The 27,105-nt window shown below is 37.4% G+C and overlaps 2 protein-coding genes across 3 annotated transcripts in view; both read right to left on the reverse strand.

Annotated features, from left to right (window-relative positions):
• Positions 1-14,824, reverse strand: part of tiam1a (TIAM Rac1 associated GEF 1a) — a 94,867-nt gene extending 80,043 nt beyond the window's left edge. The window contains exon 1 of one of the 2 annotated variants that reach the window (XM_073874250.1): positions 14,654-14,824. The gene's annotated coding sequence lies outside the window, so the exon portion shown is untranslated. Of the gene's footprint in view, positions 1-9,205; positions 9,340-14,653 lie in introns of those variants that run through there. The other variant, XM_073874249.1, reaches the window with a different exon arrangement.
• A 4,877-nt stretch (positions 14,825-19,701) lies between these two features.
• sod1 (superoxide dismutase 1, soluble) lies at positions 19,702-27,039 on the reverse strand. Its single transcript, XM_055208500.2, has 5 exons — positions 26,882-27,039; positions 24,755-24,854; positions 24,521-24,590; positions 23,845-23,962; positions 19,702-20,024 (listed from the first exon to the last, which is right to left on the reverse strand). Exons 1-5 carry the CDS (start codon positions 26,951-26,953, stop codon positions 19,917-19,919), a joined length of 468 nt encoding a protein of 155 aa, XP_055064475.2. The 5' UTR covers positions 26,954-27,039; the 3' UTR covers positions 19,702-19,916.
• Positions 27,040-27,105: the final 66 nt, after the last annotated feature.

The raw sequence follows: 27,105 nt of genomic DNA on the forward strand, positions 1-27,105 counted from the left end.
TGTGTCTAGCACATTGTCAGCCAAATCTTCAATCTGTTCCTCTCAAACACACACAGAGATTTCAAATACACATTGGTAATTAGCATTACAATATCCTGTAAGACGGTTTGTGTGGTAGTCGACTGGTTATCTGCGGCATGACTGATTTTCAATTAAGCTTCTAAGTAAAATAATTTTAATTTATACAAAAAAATTGTGTGTACACTGTACAGTAATGCACTTACAATATATAATATGGGGCACATGATTACCTATGTATGAAAGCCCTGTGTCCAAAATTGCATACTTAAATACTAGTATGCAAAATGAATTGCATCTGCGATTTCTCAGTATTCATAAGATGAACACCTTTTTTTATCCCATAAGGCCACATGAGCTTAGAAATTGCCAAATCAGAAAAATAAATACAATAACGCCAGAAAACTATTCTGGACAGCTGTTCTTGAAGGAATGGTTTGCTCATTTTCAATATTGAAGTGTGTTATTACCTTAGCTAGGAGTTGTTGATGCATCCCTCTGTCATCTGTGTGCGTGCACGTGGGCGCTGGAGCGCGCTGCGACGCTTCGATGGCGTTTGGCTTGGCCCCATTCATTCAATGCTACCATTTAGAGATAGTTAGAAGTGACCAAACACATCAACGTTTTTCCTATTTAAGACGAGTAGTTATACGAGCAAGTTTGGTGGTACAAAACAAAACGCAGCGCCCCTTCCAAGCGGATTCAAAAGAGGAACCACATTCCATGGCGCAACAGCACCTTTGGGAGCACCTCGACCTGGCGCAGTAACACCCTCCCTCTCCCATTATGAGAGTGAGAAGGGGAGCGGACTTTTCAGGCAAATCGAAGTACTCCCAAAAGTGCTATTACGCCATAAAAGTGCTATTACGCCATAAAATATAGTTCCTCTTTTAAAAAGTGAAATGTCCCTTTAAATGTAAAGCATGATTTATAGTTTTGCATAAGAGTCAGTTTTCAGTTATACTTTTGCGTAGTTGTCTGCATCGATGCGCATTTACACATGGAAATCACTAGTAGGCACTAAAGGCAAAAGCTGAAGAAGAAGCAGCTTGTGTACCTTGTTGGAAAAGCATCAGCAGTGGTGGAGGTAAATAGACAGCGACTTTTGATGTAGGAAATGTGACGCAGATTTTTTGACCTGATGGGAGGGGTTCTAGCGGACCTATCACAGTGAGCATAGGTCAACTATAATTCGCCCTGTAGGCTACAGTGTACGGTTCGAGTCTATGCGTAGGCTATGCCATATAATCGATCCATAAGTATAAATTGGGCTTAAGTGATACCGATACCAAGAAATGTATTTTTACAGCAGATCTGTGGCATCATTGACTTCCATAGTAGGAAAAAAAGAATAGTATGGAAGTGAATGGTGCCAAATTTAATACAGCATAGCATATTTTACCTCAAGCCTATTTCCACATACTGGTGAGCCCTTTGCTGGCTTTAAATCTAAAATTCACAACCGACTGAAGCTACAGTGAGAAGAATGGTCTCTGTCACACACAATAGAGCAGGTAGGCCTATCTTGACAGACCTCAAATTCTGATAACAGATGCGAGACACTGGGATGGGGAATGGGGGTTGTATAAAACCTCCAATAAGAAAAGTATGAGATGACAAGGGGAGATAAAGAAAGTGAATGAGAAAAAGGAAAAAAATGAGAGAAAGAAGCTTTTTGCACTTCTGATTGACATGGATTATTCATTTGATTTGCAACTCCCAGGTGGCATATACAGAATTACTTTCCCACAATGGGCCCGACCAAGGCAAACATTCGGTCCCAGCTGTTGTGCAGTGGGGTCTATATACAGTAGTGCCCTAAATATAGTGTTAGTTTTAAAATGTTCAACCCAAAATGTTCTGATCTGATCTGGTTGCATTACATTTCAAATCACAGCCTTTCAATATGTTTTTTTTTTACTTTTGTGTGTCCATATCTAGTTCCATATCTCAATGTAATTCAACAGCTAGTTTCCTCTTTCATGTATCTCAGGCTTCGTTCCGGTAAGCCACACACCTGCTGACATTATCAGCTCTGTAATCTCAAACCATCTCCACAGAGTGGAAGTGAGGTCACACCTACTGTAAAACATACAACATATGCACCGTGTCTGGCCTTCGGCCTGCCAGATCGATTGCAGTTGTGAGTAGCAATAATGAATATAATGTCAGATGTTAATAATAAGTATAGAACTAAACATTAAGATCTTTGTGTAGATTTATTCCCACGCACTACTAAAACAAACATAAAGAAAAGATATATTTGTCCACGCAGAACCTGCTTTCACAATGCTAGCATGTGGTGGCTGTTTGCCAAGACGTTGCTATTCAGAGGCGTAGGTGTTGTCTGGTATATTGTTGTTACTGTATGTGGTTTCTACAGTTATCTGGGTGGTTATAAGATGGTTGCTTAGCCAACGTCAAAGCAATCTCTATAACATTCTGCTTCCTAGATACAGGTCTATTTCTTAGGGCAAGTCTGTTTTTTTAAAGGTTTTATGGTCTACCTGGTAATTGTCAGTCCAGTTAGATAAGCAATATTTCACCGCTTTCCATCAAGTTGTACAGTGTTTAAAAGTAAGGTCCATAAAATTTAAGGGAGCTTCCTAATAAAAGAGCAGATGTTTAAACAAAGGTACAGTTATTACCCTGATATTACTTTTGACCCTGTCTGTGAAATCCAGGCTAAAGTCTCATAATCTAATTATCTAAGTGTTATTTCAATCATTGATTTCATATTGATCTCAATCTTTGACACAACCCACTTTAAAAAAAATAGGCTCATTTTCTAGCTCCCCTAGAGTTAAACATTTGATTTATATCGTTTTGGAATCCATTCAGCCGATCTCCGGGTCTGGCGCTACCACTTTTAGCATAGCTTAGCACAATCCATTGAATCTGATTAGACCTTTAGCATTGCACTAAAAAATAACCAAAGGGTTTCGATATTTTTCCTATTTAAAACTCTTTCTGTAGTTACATCGTGTACTAAGACTAAGAATATAGTCCTAGCCATATCTGCCTAGAAAATCGCAACTTTTAATTTTCTATCGGTCGTAGTACACAATGTAACTACAGAAAGAGTTTAAAATAGAAAAAATATCGAAACTCTTTGGTTATTTTTTAGCGCAATGCTAATGGTCTAATGAGATTCAATGGATTATGCTAAGCTATGCTAAAAGTAAGCCAGACTCGGAGATCAGCTGAATGGATTCCAAAAAGGTAAAAATCAAATGTTTAACTCTAGGGGAGCTGGAAAATTTGCATATTTAAAAAAAAAGTGGAGTGTCTCTTTAAAGATATCAATGTAATATTTTGACACAATATTCTCTATGTTATAGTAGGATTTTATATGATTTATTTATTTATTTAATTATCAGTGATCTAAATTGATTTCTTTCCCAAGATTCTGGAAGATTTGAAAAGCATTTAAAATGAGACACATCAGACCTTAAGGGACGTTAGGGTCAGGACCTCCCAAGAGCCCTGACTTATTTCAAACACTGCCTTATATAAATGGTGTGCGCCGAAATTGAAAATCTACAATAACCCACTGTTTGAGCTTCCCTTAGCAAGAAACCTCTCAAGCTGCTCAGTTCCAGCCAAACCCTCTAAAAACCTAGTACACAAAAAATACACAAACACTACCCAAACAAACATGATGTGTTCACACGCATCTAAAACAAAGACCGCCAGAGACCATTAAGATCAAAACGCAAACGGTTTCTGGCCAAGAATCATAATTAAACTAACTGACGACTGTCCAAACCTGTCAGTGTCTCCATTATGATTACACAGACCACACACAGGTAAAAAAAAAAACGGTATCATTCTCCCCCCGCTCTACCCACGGCAAGGTTGGCACGGACAGCCCGGAGCTACAGAGCCCACCTGGATAAACAAATGAATAAATCATCTTATAAACACCTGAGACCACAGACGCAGTACAGCTGAAGGGCCCTGAATCACAAAATGACTTCTAAAAACAGAAACAACTTATTAAAAAGAGTTTTTCTTCGAAGATGAAATATGACAGGAACACACAGGCACGTTGTGATTTCGCTCTCCCTCTCTCTGTATATGTCACTATTATATTACATAACATATTAGACTATAAAAGTCTGCTAAATGCATTAATGTAAAATTATTACAAATGTGCAACCTCAGTGATAGACCTAAAACATGTCTGGCAGTAAAATGTGGAAAATATACAAACCCCCACGTGGACATTTATTTCTCTGATAAAAGGATGTCTCATTTGTAAGTCGCTTTGGATGAAAGCATCTGCTAAATAAATCAATGTTAATGTAGAATGTGATGTATGACCGTGGGTTCACACCAGCCGCTTTTGAGGCGTCAAATTTGCGTCTACCGTGCCTAGTTTGCCGATTGAACATTTTGAGTTTACTCGCTTCATTTGCGCGTGAAAGCCGCGCATGAAATTATAGTCATCGATACATTCATGCGGAAATTCGCGTCATGGGAGGGGCTTCTTCGACTCCTGATTGCTCCTGATTGGTTAATGTGGCGCATTTTTCAGCAAAAGTTAACATTTTTCAACCCACGCGTTTCCCGCGGCAATGCTCAATTCACGCCATTCGTGCGAACTAGACGCGCGAATTAGGCGGAATCGCATCTATCGCGCCGCGCTAAACGCCTCATTCACGCTGCGAGACATCCAGACGCTTGTCAACGCGTCTTCACATTGACTTAACATTGAAATCACTCGCGCTTGACGCCTCTACCACGGCTGGTCTGAATGCACCATGAGGATTTGACCACTTCAATGCAAACAAAAAATATTTAAATTGTTTGTTTTAGTACTATTTACAGTCTTAAGGGGATAGTTCACCCAAAAATGTAAATTCTGCCATCATTGACTCACCCTCCTGTTGTTACAAACCTGTATAATTTCTTTGTTCTGATGAACACAATGTTTGTAACCAAACCGATCATGAGCCCCATTCACTTCAATAGTATTGGGTACAAAAATTACTCAAAAAATCTTCTCTTGTGTTCATCAGAACAAAGACATTTATACAGGTTTATAACAACATGAGGGTGGGTAAATTATAAAATAATTTTGGGGAGAACTATCCCTTTAAAGGGTACCCCAACTATAAACACATGTATTGCTTAACAGATTAACACTGGGATTGGCTATATGAATGTGAAATTAAAAACAGTACCAATGTCTTGGTTTTAACAAACTTTAAACAAATCTTTTTACTTGGAGGCCGCCATTTTGTTTACGCACAACACATGACGTCTAAAGGTTGCATTCAAAACCTGGTCTATTAGCGCTACAGCCAGGTTAACATGGCAGACTATTGTCTTTAATCAGTAGATGATAAAATAGTAACTACAGTAAACAACCATTACACGTCATTGTCCCAGAATACACTATATACGCGAAACAAAATAGCGGCCTCCACAGCTTGAAATGAGTATTACGTGTTTTTTGTTTTTTAAAGTAGCACAAAAGTATTTAATCAGTCCTTCCAGAAAAGCATGGCATTTATTTTTGTGATTATGCAAGATATTTATGCAATTTTATGCGATGAAATTGCGAGAACTTGCAAAAATGGCGGGAACTTGCAAAAACTGTTTGCAGCTTTTGCAGCTTTTCAATGATGTATACGTCACTTCATGACGTTGCCATGCCAACAGGGGACATTGCTGCGCATGTGTGAAGTAAATGCAACATTTTTCAACTTTCTGCTAAGATATATGAGATTTTTGCAATATCCCCGAAAATGCGGGGATTATGAAATCATGCAAGCCCCGCATATTTTGCACACTGAAATCTGCAATTTATGCTGCGAAAGTGCGTCGTATTTGAAAAAATGCGGCCCCCCGCATAAATATGTGGACTTTGGCTGATTGTTCGTTGAATCGTGATCGCATAATCGCGCTTTTCCGTAGGGACTGAATTTTATGTGTTTCTATCAATAGATTGTAGAAGTAGAAGGCATATATAAAGTATTAAAGCATACAAGTCTTCATAGTCAAGGTACCCTTGAAAGGTAAAAAAAAATGTGGATTCTGTTACCAACATAGCATTACAGCAGTAATGTTTCAGAAACATTATTTGCAAAGCGATTAAATGAATTTAGACCAAATTGTTATTACTAACACAATTCTGACACTACTATGAATGAATATTACATTTTCTTACTTTTCCAGTATAGTAGCTGATAATGCTATAATAACATTCATGTAGACTAATCATTATCATTACAGATATTATAAAAAGAAACTACTTGTGCATTTCTTTGCTGTAGAGTTTAATAGTCACAGCTTTCTATGTGCTGGGTTTGTGTGAATTACACAAGCCCCAGTTAAGCCAGTTAAAGGCTGATGGGCGCCTTCTAACCACAACTCGCTAATGTATGAACATTACTACATTATTACATCTGACAGTAAGCTGGAAATGTGGGCCAAGTCTACAGAGGGCAGGAAACCACTAGTTTTATGGCTCTTCCTCTTCAGGGATGTGTATTACGGATGAGACAAATGTGTGTAAATGAATAAAGGGATAAGTAGAATGTGTGTGTTTACATAAAAACACGAAGCCATGGAGGGGATGATAAATGAAATATAGGGTGAAAAGACAAAAAGGGGTTTATGAAGAAGGAAGGCAGTCAGATAAAAGAGAGTCAGTGAGCGAGAGAGAAAAAGAGGTACAGTTATGACCCAGGCCACACTCATTAGGCTGAGAGCCCAGCCGGAGTGTCCAAGTGTTCAGATTGTGTCCAATTTACATCAAAACCCCCGGGACACAAGACCAGAAAGAAAATCGAGTTGAACGTTTAAGTGATGCAGAAAAAGAGAGGTCTGTGCATCAGGGGTTGAGAAAAATTAATTTTGTGAACACACAGGCCGATATTGGTTTTTGGGACTTGACCAAACAGCATTATGGGTCACATTATGATCTAAAAAATGAGATATGCAAATCTAAATATAAGGAGCAGGGAGAGAGGATGGCTGACATGATTGAGGTCTTCAGGGTGATATCTGTTAATCTGTGAGAAATGTTGAATTGAAGGGGGGGCTGGGGGGATCCGGGACCCCCCCATAAGGCATTAGGTACCCCCTATAAGAAGTCAAAATTATACTTAGGAGTGGCACAAAAAAACTAGGGGTGACCCTGAATAGTCGAAGATTCAATGCATTCATAGGAGAAGCATGATTACAGTCGAATCGTCGCAGATGTGTTATGAAATGAGGATCATTCAATTTTGGCTATATAAGGGTGCACATTATCACATAATTCAATTTCAATAAATATTTTTAAAAGTGCAAAGCAAGACAGTTGTCTTTTTGTTTCTGCAGTTAAAAAAGACAAAGCTGGCAATTCTGGTTAGACTTTTGTTATTTTAATAATTTCTTTATATTTATTTTCAGTTAATTATTTCTATTAACTATTTTGTGGTTTGTGTTTTGTTCCTCTGCACTTCAGGCATTGTACACACATTTGCTCTGATCTTGTTTGCACACACTCTGACATGAATGAATGGTTAATTTGATCTTGATGAGTCTTGTATTTCTTGTGTGTACTTCACAACTATTGCTCAGAGATGTATTTACATTTAAACATTTCAGCATTTGGCAGAGATTCAACAATAAAAAAACACAACTGTAGCATTGTGATTGACAACGGTCTGTCTACATTACACTTACACAACCCCAGGTGCTGTTTTGTGTACACAAATATAAATCTATTAAAATATAAAATTAAAGAGCACCAATGGTTCTATTCAAAATTGTACATTTCCTTTGATGTGTAGGTGTGTATTAATACATGTTAATGATATGCAAAAGGTGCAAACCCCAAAGTAAACGATGAAGCGAGTTATCGTCTCCGACGTAAATCTCTTTTCTTGGACTACAACAAACACACAGATTGTAGGGAACAGTTTACTCCCCAAGATTGGTAAAGTAGAGAAGACCGACATTATCATAATTCCTCTCTTTTCGGACTCACAGCCTGTAAGTTAAACACTATTAACATTGTATTGTGCGCAAATCTTTCAAACATGGTAAGGAGCATCACATTTCCGGGTGACGTCAGAGGTATTCATGTCAATCACACTGTACAGATTAGCTGGCCAATCAGGGAATCTGCGCTTTACAAATCCGTGCGATTCAGGAAGAGAGTGAAATCTAGAGCTACAAAAATGTACGGTATGTGAAAAATAATGTGTTTTTTAACCATAAACCACGCAAACATATTGTATTATACCAAATTCACAAAATAACGTTGTTTTTAGCTATGAAATAGGTGCTCTTTAAATATTTATGAAACCATAAATATCTTTTCAACAAAATTCTTATAAAATTGCTTTTTTTAACCACCCACACAATCAAAACACATATTCATGAATAAAGAACAACATACCAACAAGTGAAACTATTCTCAATAAATACACAAATAACGGTATGAATGTGTAAATTCAGCCTGTGATTCAAAGAGTGAACCAACAATATAAATTTAAATATCTTCCGAATATGATTCATAATCAACACAGCTTTCATACGCCAAACCACAGGAGCTAGTGATGATTTCTGGTTGGTTGCAGAAAGGCTCAAAAAGACTCATTTTAGAGAACTGTAATAGGAATGATAAGAGTTTGAGCTGCAGGCTGTAAAGTAATAATATTCACGTATCTGGGACTGGAAATACAATATAAATACTATTTCATTCTGTTCCTGGAGCATTCTGAAAGAAAACTCATTTAAGACAGACTGAAACCTCCATTGACGTTAAGCCGGGTTTCACAGAAGATTGGACAGAGGATAATGTGTATCAGAGCGGGTGAAGCAGGTGCATAACTGTGTGTGCTGGTTGTGGTTTATCTGGATAGTCAGTCAGTTGGGCCAGCGTAATCCAAAACGCCAAAAAGCACCAGGAGGTTATGTGATATAGTGTATCACAATGCTACAATCGTGCTGTTTTGTACACACACTGTGTTTACAGTAGCCTACATAACGTTAGCTGTCTAAATGGAAAGCTCTTTGGCTAATTATAAAAAAACATAAACCAACCTCAAATTAAATTTCAAATGTAAAATAAATAAAACATTAAAAACACTGCGTGTTATTTCTTGACAGAAAAATATTTTGTCATCAACTTTGATTCGATGCTAAGCAACAGACAGTCAATTAGAAACTGAGGAGCACGTACCTTACATCACGAACTGTAACTAATCTTTGCTGAAACTCTGCACATTGTGTAAACAGTCGATTCATCATTTTAAGGAAACGTAAAAAATACTGTCAAATGTTATGAAAATTCATGAATTGTAGTTAAAAAAAATCTAGTGTCTAAAAAAATATTTGCATGGCGACTTGTTTTTTCACTGAGGCGCCGGAAGCGCCAAATCACTTATTTAAAGCGGTAGCGCGCTATTTTAATTCAGTCATATCCAGTCATGACTGTTGACACCACAAATACGCAACGTTAACCTGTAGGAATGAACAGTGTGAAAGGTGACAGTTAACCCAGGATTTCGTTAACTCGGGTTTAGAATAACTATTGTACTGTCTGCACAGGTCTTCGTGTTTATTTATTTGTGGTTAACATCTTTCTTTGATTTGAAGAGTTATATTTACAATAGAAGCTTTGATGGGTAAGATATAATGTATAGGCAGCCGGTTATTATCGCAGAAATAAACCCCAACAGACTTGTGATTTATTTCACTATAACATCCGGCTGCCTGTATATTATCTTGTTTATTTAATGGCTATTTACTTCATAAATAAAGTAAGGAACATTAAATATTGATTTGAAATATTTTATTAGCTATTTTTAACGAATGCAGACCATCCGCGAGGAAAACCGATTTATTTTTCGGTTTTAACACAGGACAAGTTGTTCTAATGTCACGAACACGCTATTTGTTTTAATGATTTGTAAATATAATGTCATATATGCTATCAAAAGACATATTTATATTTAAATATTATAATATTGTTTGATATGTAATATTAAACTGTACCTGTAAAATAATTTGCAGCATTCGGGTTACCATGGTTACTAATAACATGCATGTGTTATTAGTTTTGAGCGATTGTTATCTGGCAATAACAAACCTGCAAATGTCACGACTGGCCAATGAGAGTCAAACATTCCAATGAGCCGTGTGATAATGAAAAACATACAATTGTGTCTCACATCTTAAAGTGCACATATTATGCAAAATCCACTTTTACAAGGTGCTTGGACATAATATGCGTGTTGACAGTGAACACAACAACCCTATGATGAATAAAATCCACCCACTCCTTGTTTTGTAATCCCCATTAAACCAAAGCAGTCTCATGCGACATGCCGTTTTGATTTTCTTATCAATGTGAGGTCACATTGATAAAGCCCCGCCCACTTACAGTCCTGCATTACCATAGTTTCCACCCTCAGCGAATTGTAACCTGTCCACTAGATACAATTTTCTCAGACTGTATTAATCAGATCTATTTTAACTAAAAGCGCTCACTGTCTGTTTGTAAGGAAGTGAGAGGCTGTATCTCATTTGCATTTAAATGTACAGAACAGCGCGTTTTTGCTCCCACCCAAATAGGGACATTTACATGCTATAATAAATGATATGTGAGGTATTTTGAACTGACATTTCACAGACAAATTCTGGGCACACATGAGACTTAAATTACATCTTCTTAAAAGTCCATAAGCCGGGATTCGAACTCAGGTCGGCAGAAGTGCGTTTGCACCATATGTCGGATCACTGTCCACTACACCATTGACTCTGACTCAAGCAAATATTTTTATAAGAATATTTTTTATGCTTTTAATGCTATCAGCAAATGTCTGATTTATTTTAGCGTAATGGAAAAATAAGGGATTTATGTAAAATGTATCTAGCTGGCAAACACTGTATGATATTCTTCTCATTGCATTTCATCATTGTTACTAGTTCACAGCACAATAGTCCTGCTCTAGTTTCATGACCATACAATGCAAAACACAAATACAACTGCTTGGAGATATAGAGCATGCAAATCCAAAGTGATGCGGTGGTGTTGGAAATGTCTGCCTCTGGTCTCTCTCCCTCTCTCCCTCTCTCTCTCTCTCTCTCTCTCCCAGTTCCAGGTCAGCCAGAATGGATGTATTCTGTCATGATTCCATTCATACAGTTTGCCTGTTTGTCTTGTACATCTACAACTAACCGGATATGAAATGTGTGTTACATTTTCACTCACTCACACACACATTAATACGCATACACACTTACAGACTCTCATTAAATGCTGTTTGTCAAAGTCATAAATCCACTTTTGAACATTGTCTGCAATAACAAAGTCCACTATAAACACAATAACAAGCACCCAAACACATACACATGATACAAGGCAGCTGAAATCCCATCAAAACCTCTCAGTGTTTGCTCTTTGGAGATGCTCCAGCACCATTTTGATGAGGATTGCAGAAAAGAGGGAGTAAGGACAGAGAGATAAAAGAGAGAAATGGAAGGATTAAAACATCAGAAGGTAAAAATTCCCCCCAGTCAGACTGATGCTCCGTCCCAAAGGAAAGAAAGAAGGAATAATCCCTTCCTTAAATGGACAAGCTGCACTTTTACCACCCACAGACACACACGCACGAAAACACACACATGCGAAAACACACACGCGGTGGCTGAGCAAGCACATTTACACTCCTTTACTGGTTTGTTGTCCTGTATATTCTTAAAGGTGCTGATGTTGGACCATCCTTCGATAAATAAAGCCAGAGTAACAGTTTTTTAAAGTCTCGCCAACCAAAGCATTATTCTCAGACCTACACTTGTTTATTTTCATACACTCCCAACATACACATCCAACGGTTCTTCTATGGCATATGTTGGTTTATTTATATACATTTATAACATTTATTTATGTTTAAACAGAACAGAAACAGAAGTCCTCATATGCAAACAGCTCCTGAATGTCACAAGTGCAAATGTGCTACCAACTGCACTATAGGCCGGATGAGTTCAAGTTTTTCAATCCTTTTGAGGATATTTGGCAAAACCTGACACACACACATTCTAAAAGCACAAATTCTTCTACTTAGACAGTACATACATATAAAAAAACAACTGAGGACACTTTTATGAGACAGAAATAGGTTTTATGTGCTGGCTGCTGATACAGTTGGCACAGATATTCAATAGTATAACCTCTCCCCCTAGAGACCTGACCCGAGTGTCCTGAAAACCAATTCAAAATCAGTCTGAAGGCACACCACAAAGACACAAAAAACATCTCCTACTACACAAAGCCTCACTGACAGACAGTCTACAAGGTCAGCTAAGAACGTAACCAAAAAAACACTGCCTGCTCTGTTATGCGGTTATATTTGCATGCTTCATTAGGATGCTGAGAGTCATCAGAGATGCAGACATCCACGCGCACACACAGATGGCTTCGTCCAATCACCCCTGCACTCTTAAGTCCCGCCCACTTTCCCTTTCGCCTCCAGGTGTACATTTCCTCCTCCTCATGCCCCCGTTGCAATTAATGTCTCTAATTGCCTGGCTCGTCTAATGAGCTCGGAGAAAGCGAGACGGCTGTTTTTATCGGGGTCTGAAATAACCTTAAACTAGAGATAGAGGTCAGGAATGATGTGTGGGTGGGGTGACTAAACCTGCCTGTGGTATACTGACAATAAAAACACTTAACCTAAAGCAATGGAGCATGTCTGGGTCATACTAACTCTGAAAAGATAAAAATGAAACATATTTTGCATTAGAAAAGCTGTAGCTTTTTAGTACTATTGGGATTGTGTTTTTGATTTTTTTATGATGTGGTTTTATGCATTTCTCCCATCAGCTCTCACTACTTTAATGTTATTCTAATTACCTTAATGGGAAAATAATTGATATTCACTTAGGAATAAAGCCTCCTAAAAGGTTTTTGTCAAGCTACACTGTAAAAAAAAGATTTGTTGGTAAGCAAGTGTTCAGCCTAGATTACCCAAAAATGAAAATTCTGTCATCATTTACTCAACCTCATGTTGTTCTAAACCTGTATGAGATTTTTTTATTTTGATGAACACAACAGAATATATTTTGATAAATGATTGTAAGCACACAGCTGATTTTAACCATTTACTTCCATAGTAGGAAAACAAATATTATGGAAGTATTGTGATAAATGATGAAGAAGATATTTTGATAAATGATGGTAAGCACACAGTTGACGGTACCCATTGAATCCCATCATATATTTTTTTCCTACTATGGAAGTCAATGGTTACAATCAGCTGTGTGTTTACAGTCATCTATCAAAATTTCTTATTTTGTGTTCGTCAGAAAAAATAAATTAATACAGGTTTTAAATAACATGAGGATGAGAATTTTCATTTTTGGGTGAATAGTTATCCAAAAAATACTAATAGTCAACTAATATTTTTCAAGTTGAACCAACAAATCTTATTTAAAATCTATATGGTCCTATAAAGAACCTTAAAGATCCACAGAACCTTTTTGTTGTAACAAAAGTTCTTCGTAGTGGATAAAGGTTATTCAGACAAAAGGTAAGAAAGGTATTGAAGAGCTCAGATGCAAAACCATCTAACCCTCTTAAAAAAAACTTATTTTTTTAACAAACGTTACTTTAGTCATTTCAATAACAAATTTTACTGTCTTTCACTGCAAAACACTCTAACAGACGTGAGTTCAACGATTTGCGCGAGTAGATTACATACAAAGTCAATGCAAAGACACAATCAGATGCGTGGCGTGGAGCGATGCGAATGCGCGTCTTCGCCCAAGTTGAAAATATTGAACTCAAGCAAAAATTAGCATGACACGAAGTTAAATCCCGCAAGTAATCTAGAGTGAGTAACCGTTTTAAGCCGCGTTTGGGGTGTCAAATGTTCAAGTTTGTCGCTTGACCTCCAGACGTGCGTCAATGCATCTTTACGTGTACTTAACATTGAAATCACTCACGCTTGACGCCTCTACCGCGGCTGGTCTGAACGCAGCATAACGCGATGCCCTGCGTTTGGTGTACGTAGCATAAGTTTTTGCAAGCTTTTTATCTCATTTTTAATGTAAGGATGAATCTTGTAAGAATCTTTACTAAAAGAACCAAAAATGGCATCAATGCAAAAAACATTTTATAACCTCTTTTGAAGGGTAGTGTATATTATTACAATTGTAAAATATGTATGTTTGTAAAATTTAAGATTAGAGTAATTGTTTTACTGGCATTGATGTATGTTGATTTCAATTGAAAGTGTATTTGTCATTGTGCTTTAAACTATTACAGTATTGAGAATGGTACTGGATGTTGTCATAATAATGTTACAGCGACAAATTTTCTAATGTTACGTGTAATATATCTATATTTTTGTAAGTTTACAAACATTTTGTATGTAAAAATAAACAGATTGAAAATCGGGTTCCTTTATGCAAAATATTAATTCTTATATTTGTTTTTATTTTCTAAAATATATGTGATACACAACACAATATAAACAAAACTGCTCTGTGTAATAACTAAAAGTTTCTAAATAAATATGCAAATATGAAGAACGATTGTTTTCCATGTAAGGCAAACACCAATCATGTTTTTTTAAGTAGATTCAAACACATGTATAAACAAAGAGAGTAAACAATTCTAACTCACCCTTTAACACGTTCAGCTGTAAACCTGTTTGTTTCCTTCTCCTCTCTTCTCTCTTCTGTGGCCACACCTGCAACGGTCATTCGCCTTTGTGCTAATATTAGAAATTTAAATAACTGCTATTTAAATAAGAACTTCTGCAGAATCCTCCAACCCTACAGTAAACAAATAGGGTAAATGTAAAACAGAGTCAAAGTATGAAGCTGGTATGAGTTTAGGCAAGTACTCTTACTGACCTTATATTATCATCTTGTGCAATAAGTTTTTTTAATTTTACTTTCTGTTTGCGCTATGTCGGAATGTCCCACAATCCCAAATTTATGTTGGGATTTATGGCTGCTATATATAGGAAAAGTACTGTGTGGAACATTTGGTAATTTGGGGAGGAATATATCATGAACTGAGACTTTTGGGATGTACTGTATAGAAGACTGTATATGTGATAATGTATTGATTGGCTTGGCTATTGTATTGATTGATTGATTTGCTAAGGACAGTTTACACCAGGGATCAGTTCCTATCTGCATATATGGACTATCATTGTAGGGTCGAAAGTCGAGCTTTGTAACGGCTGTGAGAACCTGCCCAAAGCAAGACTTTGATAAGATAACAAGTAGAAGTGAACAAGCACATACCTTTAATGCATGCCAAATAAAACACAATATAGTTTCGACATCATATAAGAAGGCTTGAGTATTACATAACTAAATGCACACAACCATTCAAAAGTTGAAATGACTGAAATATTTACATAAAATGTTTCATAAAAATCTGGTGGTGTATGTTTAAACTTTAAACAATTTAAATTACTTTTGTAGACATAAATATGATTGTGCCAGCTTATTTATTTATTTCATCCACCCTTTGAGGTATCAATATGGACCTTTTAGGTACAAAAGTGTACTAAAAGCGAAAAGGTACCGCTCCAGTGACATCTTTTGTACCTTTTTCTGAGAGTGTACATAGTCTAGAAAAATATCTAACACACAAAAAGCCAAATTAAAACACTTAAGAATTATTGCTATTACACATTTTATGTGTTATTCTTCCAACAAGATCAGAAATTTAAGAACAGTTGTTAGCAATTTCACTTAACCTGTGGAGCAAATATATCAAATGCAGACATACAGTAAATATGGATCACGGCACGTTCATTTAAACAGACGTTCATGTCCAGCTTAGTGTCAAAGAGAATTGAGTCATATGAGGCAAAGAGTTATACAACATGGAAGACTAAAAGCCCAGAGGTAAAGCTTGGTTGATGTATCTTCAACTCACTTCTGCCATAACCTGATAGCGAAGCAGAAAGGAAACTTTTTCAGGCAGTAAATGTGGTTGAAAGTGGACCACACAGCAACTCTATACATCACAGGCACTGTACATGTCGAGATTCTGGTTAAATAACACGCATACCGAGGGAGCAAAGGTCTGGTCTGGGAGATTCTGCAGTTATTTGTAATTGAGCTTTTACTGACCCCTGCCTTGTAGTATGGAGAACATGTATGGCATCTGACCTCTAGCTTAGACATCTAACATTGGTTCAAAAATACCTCCAGACTGTAAAAGATCCCGTGGGGAATAAAATAATAAAGGATGTCTTGAATGCAAGGATCCGAGGATTAGTAGCGACGGGCTTATGCAAACAAAAGCATATCCTATTTCAGTCTGTACAAATGGACATGTAAAAAAAGCGATGACTGAGATCTAAATATAAAGCAGAAGGGTCAGTGATTCAATAAAACCATTGTAGGTTCTTTCAAGCGTAGGGAGCTCTTATGCAACAATAACAGCGAACCAAACATCCCCACCAATACGTACTTTCCACCTACAAGGATCTAAAATATCCAACTGTGTTGCTAGGGAACGACGAGTACAAGTGACCCATCAGGAAGACATAATCGATTATAAAATGATTTTGTTAAATAAAAGCCATGAAGTAACCTCGTACACTCTTAGAATAAAGGTACAAAAGTTGTCACAGGGACGGTACCAGTTTACAGATACATACCTTTGAGGTACCAGTATCTCTGTCCTCTATGGTACCAATGTGTACCTTTTACCGTCCCAGTGACAACTTTTGTACCTTTTTTTCTGAGGCTGTACATTCCTGTGAAGTATTTGAAGAACTAAACAATGGGTGCTATATACTTTTTGTTTTGGAGGAAATTTTACGATTCAGCCTCAAGCCAAGTCTTGGTATCAAAACAATAATTATACATGAACAATAAAAGTATTTTACAGTAACCTTCATTTATATCTCACACAAACATACACAAAAAGTCTCAACCAAGCACACCCCACCTGAATCCCATCCAATTTCCACTGTAAACCTTTGAAGTGGATGTTAGTTTGTGTTTATAATATTGGGTAGGGCCCGTGACTTGTGCCTTCTCGCTCCTGTGGGACGGGCAACTTCTTCATTATTCATGGCCTGCCATGCTGATGCTATTTATACCAGCATTTTGACTCATCATGCTCCAGTGACTCTGTATGCTTCTGAACATTTGTTCATCCGAGGACCAAAATTGAGCTTCCTCAAAACATTTTAAGGTCTTTTATGCTGCTCCAACTTCAATGGGCAGAAGAAATTATTACCAAGTAATGGAGCAATTTCTGTTTTTCCTTCTCTTTGAGAAGGCGGCATGAATTGGCAGTTCAGTACAACCACTAAAATCAACACATGCATGGTGTGTGAAATGTAAAATAGGTATTGCGTGAGCGCCATAATATCAGACATTTATTATAAACATTGAAATTGACTGTAAGGCTTGTATTGAAGTGTGAAACTCATCTCTGTAGGTTTCAGTTTTTTACTCTCTGGGGATGTGAGGAATCTCGTTTCCTCTGGAGAGGAAACTGAAAATGCCAAGTTTCTTCACATGGGAGACTGGCCCATTAAAAGAAGAAAAAAAAATGTTTTGGAGCATGTAATTTCAGCAGCCATCCGCTAGCCATCTGCAAAAGCTGGCCTGCACCGGCGGGAGCAGCTGTTTAATAGTGGTATCAGATATAGAGTCTGATGTCAAGGGCACGACCACCCACTTTAAAATCATATTCATAGAACAAGAGTTCAATCTCAAGAACTCAGAGGGGTTACTTTTATATATTTCACGATTCGATGCGCATGACCAAATGTTTAATAAATTGTAGGGGAACTACCTGCAAGACAGAAAAACATTTTAAATCTTTAAATGGCTTTAAAATGCTAGGGTTTCTCTACTATTAGCAATTTTGATACAAGTTTGAGAGATTAGACGTTTCTCAATTCAATTATGTAATTATAAACCTTATTATTATGATTTAAAAAATGTCAAAACAAATTTCTGAAATTACCTGAAAATTAATGAAAGCACACCTACACTCTCATAAGAAAAGATCCAAAAGCTGTCACTGGGTTTGTACCCTTTTTAACTTAAAAAGTGTATAATAGTACCTCACAGGAACAAACTGTAAAAAAAATCCTTATTGCACTTACATTTTTAAGTTTAATCGACTTAATCATTCATTTTAACTTTCTTGACTAGAAAAGGAGGTGCTATAAATTATAAAAATTAAGTTAATTTAGCTTGGGTGGTGTGTGTAAATTTTAGCGGCATCTAGTGGTGAGATTGTGATATTGCAATCAACAGCTCACCCCTTAAAGGAAAACACCACCTTTTTTCAATATTTTACTATGTTGTTACCTCAACTTAGACAAATTAATACATACATATCTTTATTCAATGCATGCACTTAATTTTTCTACAGCGCGTCGTGAATGTGTTAGCATTTAGCCTAGCCCCATTCATTCCTTAGGATCCAAACAGGAATGAATTTAGAAGCCACCAAACACTTCCATGTTTTCCCTATTTAAATACTGTTACATGAGTAGTTACACGAGTAAGTATGGTGGGACAAAATAAAATGTGGCGACTTTTTAAGCGGATAAAAAATTAGAACTATTGTATGGCGGAAGAGCACTTAGTTTGCAGCACTTCGATCTCGGCGCGTAGTAACATCATCACTCCTGACTACTCCCCCTCTCGCTCAAACTTACTCGTGCAACCACTCATGAAACAGTCCTCAAATAGGGAAAACATGGAAGCGCCTGGTGGCCTCCAATTTCATCCCTATTTGGATCCCAAGGAACCAATGGAGCTAGGCCAAATGCTAACCCATTCACGATGAGCTGTACAAAGATTAAATGCACACATTGAACAAAGATAGGTATGTATCAATTCGTCTATGTTGGGGCAAGAACATTGTAAAATATTGAAAAAATGGTGGTGTTTTCCTTTAATTTTAAAATGCATATGATAGCTGCCACAGGACAAACATGTCGTTGTAGGAACTAAATGCGCTCTGTAGAACAGTTTGTCAGTTTAGGGCTACCGTAGAAACATAGCAGCGACTTTCACGTAATGGGACACGCAGTGTATGTAGATAAAAACGGCTCATTCTAAGGTAATAAAAACAATACAGTTCATTATGTAAGGTCTTGATGCACCACTGATAATATAGATATGTATATTATATTGCATTTCTATCAAGTGATCCTTCTAAAAGTTACACAATATACCTTTTTACCTTTATAATTTATAGCACCTCCTCACTAGTCAAGAAAGATAAAATTAATTGGTACAAATTAGGACCATTTTCAAAGGATACAGTCCCAATGTCAGCTGTTGTACCTCATTTCTGATAGTGTGGGTCTTTTATGCAGGCATGTGAATACTGCACCATCTAGTGGTATAACCTAAATAATGAATAATGGCCTGAACTTGTCAAACACGTTCCACTTCCCTCACAAACATTAACCATGACAAACAGCTTCCAAAAAAAATCACAGTTGCCCCAGATATGGGTCCTACTAAAACTACACAACTTGCTGTTTAGTGATACCTAATCACATGTTAGAATAGCTTTATTGTAGTAACAGAAAATATTTTTATGGCAGAAACAATAGGAATGTATTCATACAAAAGCCGTTTCATTCAAGTAACAGGAACCGGTTTACAACTTTTTCACAGTCTGTAGTTCACATGATGACACAACAAACATGCACACACAACTGGTAAACGGTCTTGTTTATTGAGTAAAGCAAATGTCAGAAATGAAAGTCACTTTACAGATGCAAACATACAGACGTGCATTACGAAAAGCACAGGTAGAGTATGGCTAAACTACTCTTTGAACAATATTTTGTAAAAATAGAAATGAATTATTTACGGACTAAGTGCTTTCAGAAGGCAATTGGTCACCAAGATTTCTAAACTGGCTTTGGGCTTTACTGGGTGATGCCTATAACTCCACAGGCCAGACGACCTCCAGCATTTCCAGTTTTAAGGCTTTCCTCATTGCCACCCTTCCCCAGGTCATCTGCCTTCTCGTGGATCTAAAGCAGAACATACACAAATCAGAATGGGGTTATTATTTCAATTTTATTTCAATTTGTGCTTTTAGTTTAGATCTACTCTGTTTTAGCATTTGTAACATTTATTTCATAATATACTATATATAATGCTAAAATAAATTTGTGGTTTTGAAGTCATGGCAATTCTCTTAAGTTTAGTTTTGTTAAATAATCATTCATGATCTTTATTAAAACCACCCTGAGAAGAGACATTATGCCGCATTAAATACAGTTTTTACAGGCGCTATAGGACACATTTCTCAATACTTAGGTCACTTTTGCAAAACTCTTCACACAGTGAGCACAACAGAAGTCTTTGTGGGCTAAACTGAGGATCAATTATCATTGCTTTGGCACAAAATGCATTCAATGACTACATCTCTCAAATTTCATGAATTCTTTTCTCACTCAGACACAACAACTGCCAAAACTCTTTATACAGGCCAATTTGCACATGCTTACTACTGTTTTCAAAACTCTTAAACTTATGTTCAAAACAATAACATGATACAAATAAGACAGCAAATTGCTAATATTTTAATGAAATTTATTTTAAATCTTAAAATTAAATGCTATAAAAACAGTTGGCCAAATGGAGAAGACAGAGTAGATGGAGATTACTATTGTATCTGTATCAGTGGATGGTGTGTATACAAATTGTTGTATTTTGGAATGACAAAATTTTTTAAATAAACTACATAAAATATTGACGAATTCTGCGTCATGTCTGATTCATTCCAGTAAAATATATTGCAGTGAATTATAAACAGATGTGTCCTTGTTTTACACAAGAAAACATTCGATAATGCTACATGTTGTTAGTGTTTTTTAGGTCATTGTTTTGTGGGTGACAAACTGTAGCCGTTTCTCAATACCAAGTACGCCAAACTCGGACTTGTGTCCTTCGTAGTTCGAACTTGCAAGTTCGGACTCGGAAGAACGAACTGCTGACGCGAAATGCATTCTGGGAAACTTCGCTCTCATAAGTCCACACAAGTCGCCTCTGATGCATCCTCGATAAAATTTCTGGATTTTATGTGAACTTGGGCTTGATGCGAACTTTGAATTGGAACAGTACTTGGGCCGCGACTGATGACGTTTCACAAGTCCACAAGAACGCAAGTACAGACAAGAACGCATATTGAGAAACGGCTTGTGTTTGTCGGCTGTCAACCTTTGCTAGTGTTCTGGAAGAATGAGTTGATCTGAGACCTGAATAAAGTGTTTTGGTATTTGTAGTGCATTTTGAATGTGAAATGAACTGCTTTGCCAAGCTGAAAGTTGGTTATGAGAACTGTGTGAAGAGTTTTGCAAGTGTGACCCAAGTATTGAGAAATGTGTCCTAGCGTCTGTAAAAAAGCTGTAATAACAAGCATAACAAATATCTGTAAAAATCATTTTTCTAAGTAGAATTTGTAAATGCACATTCAAAGCATCAACAAGATTTGCATATGTATTTCTCAACTTCTATCATTTCTTAATATCTCTTGGTAAACAGGCATTAAATGTGCCATTCATAAATTAAATATAGTGCAACTCATGAGTAATGTTGCAACAACAGTCATTAAAGGATAATTCCGGTATTTAACACTTTGAGTCTCATTTCTGGTTTGTTTTGGATGAACTACAGTGATGGACACAGAAATGTTGACAATGGGTCGTGTCTTGAGTTTTTGACTCGTTTAGAAGCGTCTCTTGACTGCTTCAGAATGGAAGTCAATGACCATGCACAAACATGTCATTAAAACAACACTTGACGTTCATTTTCGGAGCTGTGCTGCTCACCGAGTGGTTCGTGGTGTTCGTTGATGATTAAAAACAAGTTGTGTAGCGAAATACAGTTTCTGTCGTGTTTTATTTGGCATTTTGTAAAATTACATTGACTTCAATTGGAAGACTCATTGCTTGCTGATATATCACTCCGCCGCCGGGAAACAGAAAAGGGTCGGTTTACATGTGCTTGTAGTTTTTTCGCTTGGTTTCTCTCAGAAGAAATTTTTCCCATATTTGTAGGGCTGAACCAGAATATTTGAATATTCGTTCCGTGGGTTGACATTCGATTTTCAGTTTTGAGATTCGAATATATATATAAATATTTTTCAGCGTTAATGCAGAGCTTTTGCCAAGCAGGAAGTGCGCTTCACGCTCCCGCTCTATAGGTGGCGCAGAGAGACCAACATCCATAGCCAACAGCCACCAAACTTCACCAGTGCAAGAGATCGCCTCAAACGGAAAGCGCGCTTCCTGCGTTGTCATTCACGCTAATAGTGTTGTAAATAACGTTCAGTTTCTTGCAAAAACTGATTGATTTGCTTCACAAGATGTCAATATGTCACACGGAGTTATGGGGGATTGCTGTTGTATTGGATATATATGCTTTAGCTCTTAAAGTGTGCGGATCTGTTGACTTGCATGACGGAGCACTGGGGTTTCTGCAAAATATCTTCTTTATTGTTATGCTGATGAAAAAACATATTGGATGGTGTAAGTGTTACAAATAAACTTGATTTTGAAAGTATGCTACCGTTTTATTACAGTTTGTTGGACTACGTTCATTCATGCTTCAGACTCAAATATAGAGCGGAAGTATATACGCGGTTGTGAGGTATCTGAAAAAATAGTTCCACTATAGCAAATAACACGGATTGAAATCATACATTGCGCCAATATATTTGTTTTTAATCATCAACGAACACCACGAACCACTCGGTGAGTAGTACAGTTTTGAAAATGAACGTTAAGTGTTGTTTTAATGACATGTTTGTGCATGGCCACTGACCTCCATTCTGAAGCAGTCAAGAGACGCCTCCAAACCAGTCGAAAAGTCAAGACACGACCCATTGTCAACACCTCTGTGTCCATCACTGCAGTCCATCCAAAACAAACCAGAAATGAGACTCAAAGTGTTAAATACCGGAATTATCCTTTAAGTATTTGTGTGTAAACACACAAGCACACACAATAAACAATTCATCGTATTATTGTCAAGTATATGCATAGTACACAGATTTATTTTTAACAGGGTTCCCACACTTTAGTCAACTTCAAATTCAAGGACCTTTCAAGGACTTTCCAAGTCCAATACTCTAAAATTCAAGGACTAAATGTGGGGACACAGTTCAAGTGAGAGCAAGGTTACATCGTGTTAACTTTTAAGATACATTGTTACAGTTCCCTTTTGAGGGAACTCACGTTGCGTCACTGCAGTGACACTTTGGGGACGCCTCCAGGGGGTAAGAGCGTATGAATGTGTATATAAAATTCAACCAATGGTGAGGCTTAACTACAAAGGCAGGGTGACGCGGGAGCCAGGAAGTATATCGCTATCTGAAATATTGCCAAAGACGGCATTACAGGGACGCAGGAAGTATGGCAAGGTAGACGCCGCACCTCGTTCCCTTCTCAGGGAACAACAGTTACATACGTAACAAGAGACGTTTTCATGTGTCAAACACAACTATGCAAAAAAGCATTTTGGTATGAATCAACAATCGCATAGAGAAGATATAAGCATTTAAAGCGAACAGTTCAGCACGCGCTTAAAAAGTCTTGAATTTTTAAGATAACATCCTACACTACACAGGGAATGGATTTTTTTTCCAGAAAACTTCATGCATAAAATAGATTCAAGCACTCTCAATGACCTGTATCTATGCATGTATATTTCCAAAAACTTCCCAGAGCCTTGAATCCCCCCCAGATTCACAAACTTTCAAGGATTTCTAGGACCCGTGGGAACCCTGTTATAAATATGCAGCATTAAGTTGTGAGAGTTCATGTAATTAAGTTCTTGTTTTCTTACCACCATGGTCCTCCCAATGATGGAGTATTGCCCTCTCAGTGTCAACATGTTGTCCTTAATGTTGATTTTTGCAACACCGTCAGGATCCGCTTCCACGTTACCAAGGTCGCCAACATGTCTAAAGCAGGTACATTACAGTAATGAAATCACACATCTGCTAAAATACAATTTAGTAAACACCGAGCAGCGATCACTGCAATGCCTAGGGAGAAATTGGGGATTAGGTGCCTTGCTCAAATGCATGTCAGTCACAACCCGATGGCTGTGAGACTTGTGACCTTCGATTATATGCCCGCCTTCTAACCATTAGCCCCCCCCCCCCATGTTCATAGTACCATTTGATTGTATCTCTGTACTATTGTACTGTGACAACTTTACACATGTCATGTGACCTCCTAAGCATTGAAAAATGCATGTTAAAGTGGATTTACTGCTCTTTAGATATGCCATAAGTACGCAAGGTACGTTTGTGTAATTTTAAAACTAGGTGAATAGGCAGACTTTACAGAGAGCAAAAACTAAACATTAAAAAGTGAAATTTGAATATATACCCAAATAAACCGTGAATGCATAAATTATATATTTTGCAAGTTTTATTTACCATATATCCTTATACCATTACAGCTTATATTGCTTTACAGCATTTCCTATGTCAGCAACGTCATACAAATCTCACCTGGTTGCATCTGTGGGTCCCCCGTGAGTCTTATCATGAGGATTGTAGTGTGGTCCTGCACTAACGCAGCCTGCATACAACACACAGGAAATAAAAGCTCATGTCTGGAATCAATTATAACTATAATGTAATTTTACTAGCAAAGACTTAAATGAAAATTGTAACTTTATCTAAATGGCCTAATAGGATTAACCTATATTTCGAGGTCCATGAAAGGAGCAGTGGTGCTCTCACCATTTGTGTTGTCCCCAAAAGCATGGACGTGGAAACCATGCTCTCCAGGTGTAAGACCAGAGATTTCGCCTGAGACCGCCACTGGAGCATTGTCACCATCCTAAACACAAACAAAATACTTGTCTGTTTAGTTTAACTAAAACTTTTTTTAATTTGTGAACAGCATATGTACTGACTTCTCAACGTGACAGGTGTGATCTAGTCTCGCGTAGCCAGACCTTCAATACTGAAGGTCTGGTGTTTTTCGCTGCTTTTTCGGGACAAAGCCCGCCCACGAGCTGTTTGACCGACATGTCAAACAACCAATCACAGTTTGTTTCATCTAGCGTCACGTTTCGGACTCCCCACAATAAAGAGCCGGCTGGCAACAAGTCAGTTAATGAAATAACCAGCCGCAACCAAATAGTATCTAAATAAACCACATTACTCACCATAGGACAACGTTGTGCACTTCATCAACAGCCACACCAATGAGACGCTCCCGTTAAACGTCTGTTTGAAGCATATCTCTCCACTTTTAAACACATACAAGCAATTCAGGAGAACCAAACTTTTTGACTCCACTAACTGCCTTAAAGAACACTCTTGGACGTCTTTTAGAGAGTCGATGCCGCGAACTTTGCATATTTTTGAGAATCCAATGTTTAGCTGATCATGATACCTGCTCATTATTATCCACGTGAACACGACTGATTCTCTTCCTCAATGGAACGTCATAGCTTTGTTTTCCAGGGACTGAAACTAATCGCGACACTCGCGTCTCCTGAAAATCAGTTTTTTTCCAACCAATCAAAGACGACTTTAACATTCTCACAGGGTTTCCAGAAAAGTGTACGAAAAACATCAGACGTTCAGCCAACAGTTTGTGGGCGTGACGTCTGAGGCTGAGACTAGGTGTGATCTACCTCAAAATAAGGGTGTAATAATGAAGTACCATTCATGAGCCCCCTTTACTTTTATAGTATTCCTTTTCCTACTATAGAAATGAATTGGGGGAATGATCGGTTTGGTTACAACCATTGCTCAAAATATTTTCCTTCGTGTTAATTAGAAAAAAATACATTTATACAGATTTGTAACAACATGACAGTGAGAAAATGAAGACAGAATTTTCATTTTTGGGTGAACTATCCCTTTAACACTGAACCTGCAACAACATCACTTCAGTCTTGCTAACTAGTTCAGCGTTTCCCAAACTGGGGGGAACTGCAGGGGGTTTGTGAGTTGATGAAAAAATGCCCAATTAAAATTAAATCATAAAATGTAAATGAATATTTAAAATACATTTCGTTTAATATGTCATGTGACCACTACAGAAAATTGAAAGCGCCTGCAAAATGGACAGATACATTGTCACAATAAAGAAAATTCCAGATGAAGGCACAATAATGTAATAATAATAAATAATTTTTTTTCCAGGTAAACATGCAAATGTGCTATTAAATTCTTAAAATCTTAAAGGGCACTACACGTAACTTGGGTCAATGGGATTCGGCTTACAAAAACGTTGAAAACTAGATAAACAGCGTGAATTGTAATATATGATCCGTGTCCTACTTGGCTAAATTTTAACATCAAACAGTGCCATCATAATGACTCAGCAAACTTTTAATTCTGTTTTTTTTTGTCAACATATTTCTAACTGTTGGTTCCATTATGCACCGGAGTCATACATATTTTAATTTAAGAAGTAAACCGCGTGGCAATTTCATGTTAAGAACACTTAATCTGCTATAAGGACATAATTGTATGCGCGTGCACGGGGGCGTCGCCTAAACGCCAACCTGCCACCATATTAAAGGTCGACATTTAAACGTACTACCGTTTTTGCACATTTTGAGACCGCATCCAATTACACTGAGATTCACTATCACTTAATTAACACGTAAGGTCACTCTAACGTTAGTTCATTAGCCGATTTAGCAAAAACACAATTTATGCAGTAATACCACACTGATTGTAATGCAACTATAAGCAAATCACTTGTTGCACAATTTAATATTAATCTCATAACGGTCTGAATGAGCTCGTGCTGTGTTTGCAGGTTAGCTTCTAGCGTGCGTGCAAGCCTCTCCGAGAACGTCATTAAAACGTAAGTTACACGCGCATAAAACACAGCATTTTTACCTCTTGGTTGAAATGGACAACGCCTTTCACCTCACCGTCTCCTTTGAGCACGCAAACCGCTTTTGATGGCATGTTTCCTTTGGATTTTGCAAGGCGACGAAGTTACGACTGTCAAAGAACTCGAAAATGTTTGATAAGAGAAGGAGGAGCCTGAGCTGAACTAACCAATAGAGGCGCGGAATAGACAGGCGGACGCTGATTGGTCAAAAGTCAGGTGTGTCAGA

The sequence above is a fragment of the Misgurnus anguillicaudatus genome, chromosome 12 (genome assembly GCF_027580225.2).
Source record: "Misgurnus anguillicaudatus chromosome 12, ASM2758022v2, whole genome shotgun sequence".
NCBI lineage: Eukaryota > Metazoa > Chordata > Actinopteri > Cypriniformes > Cobitidae > Misgurnus > Misgurnus anguillicaudatus.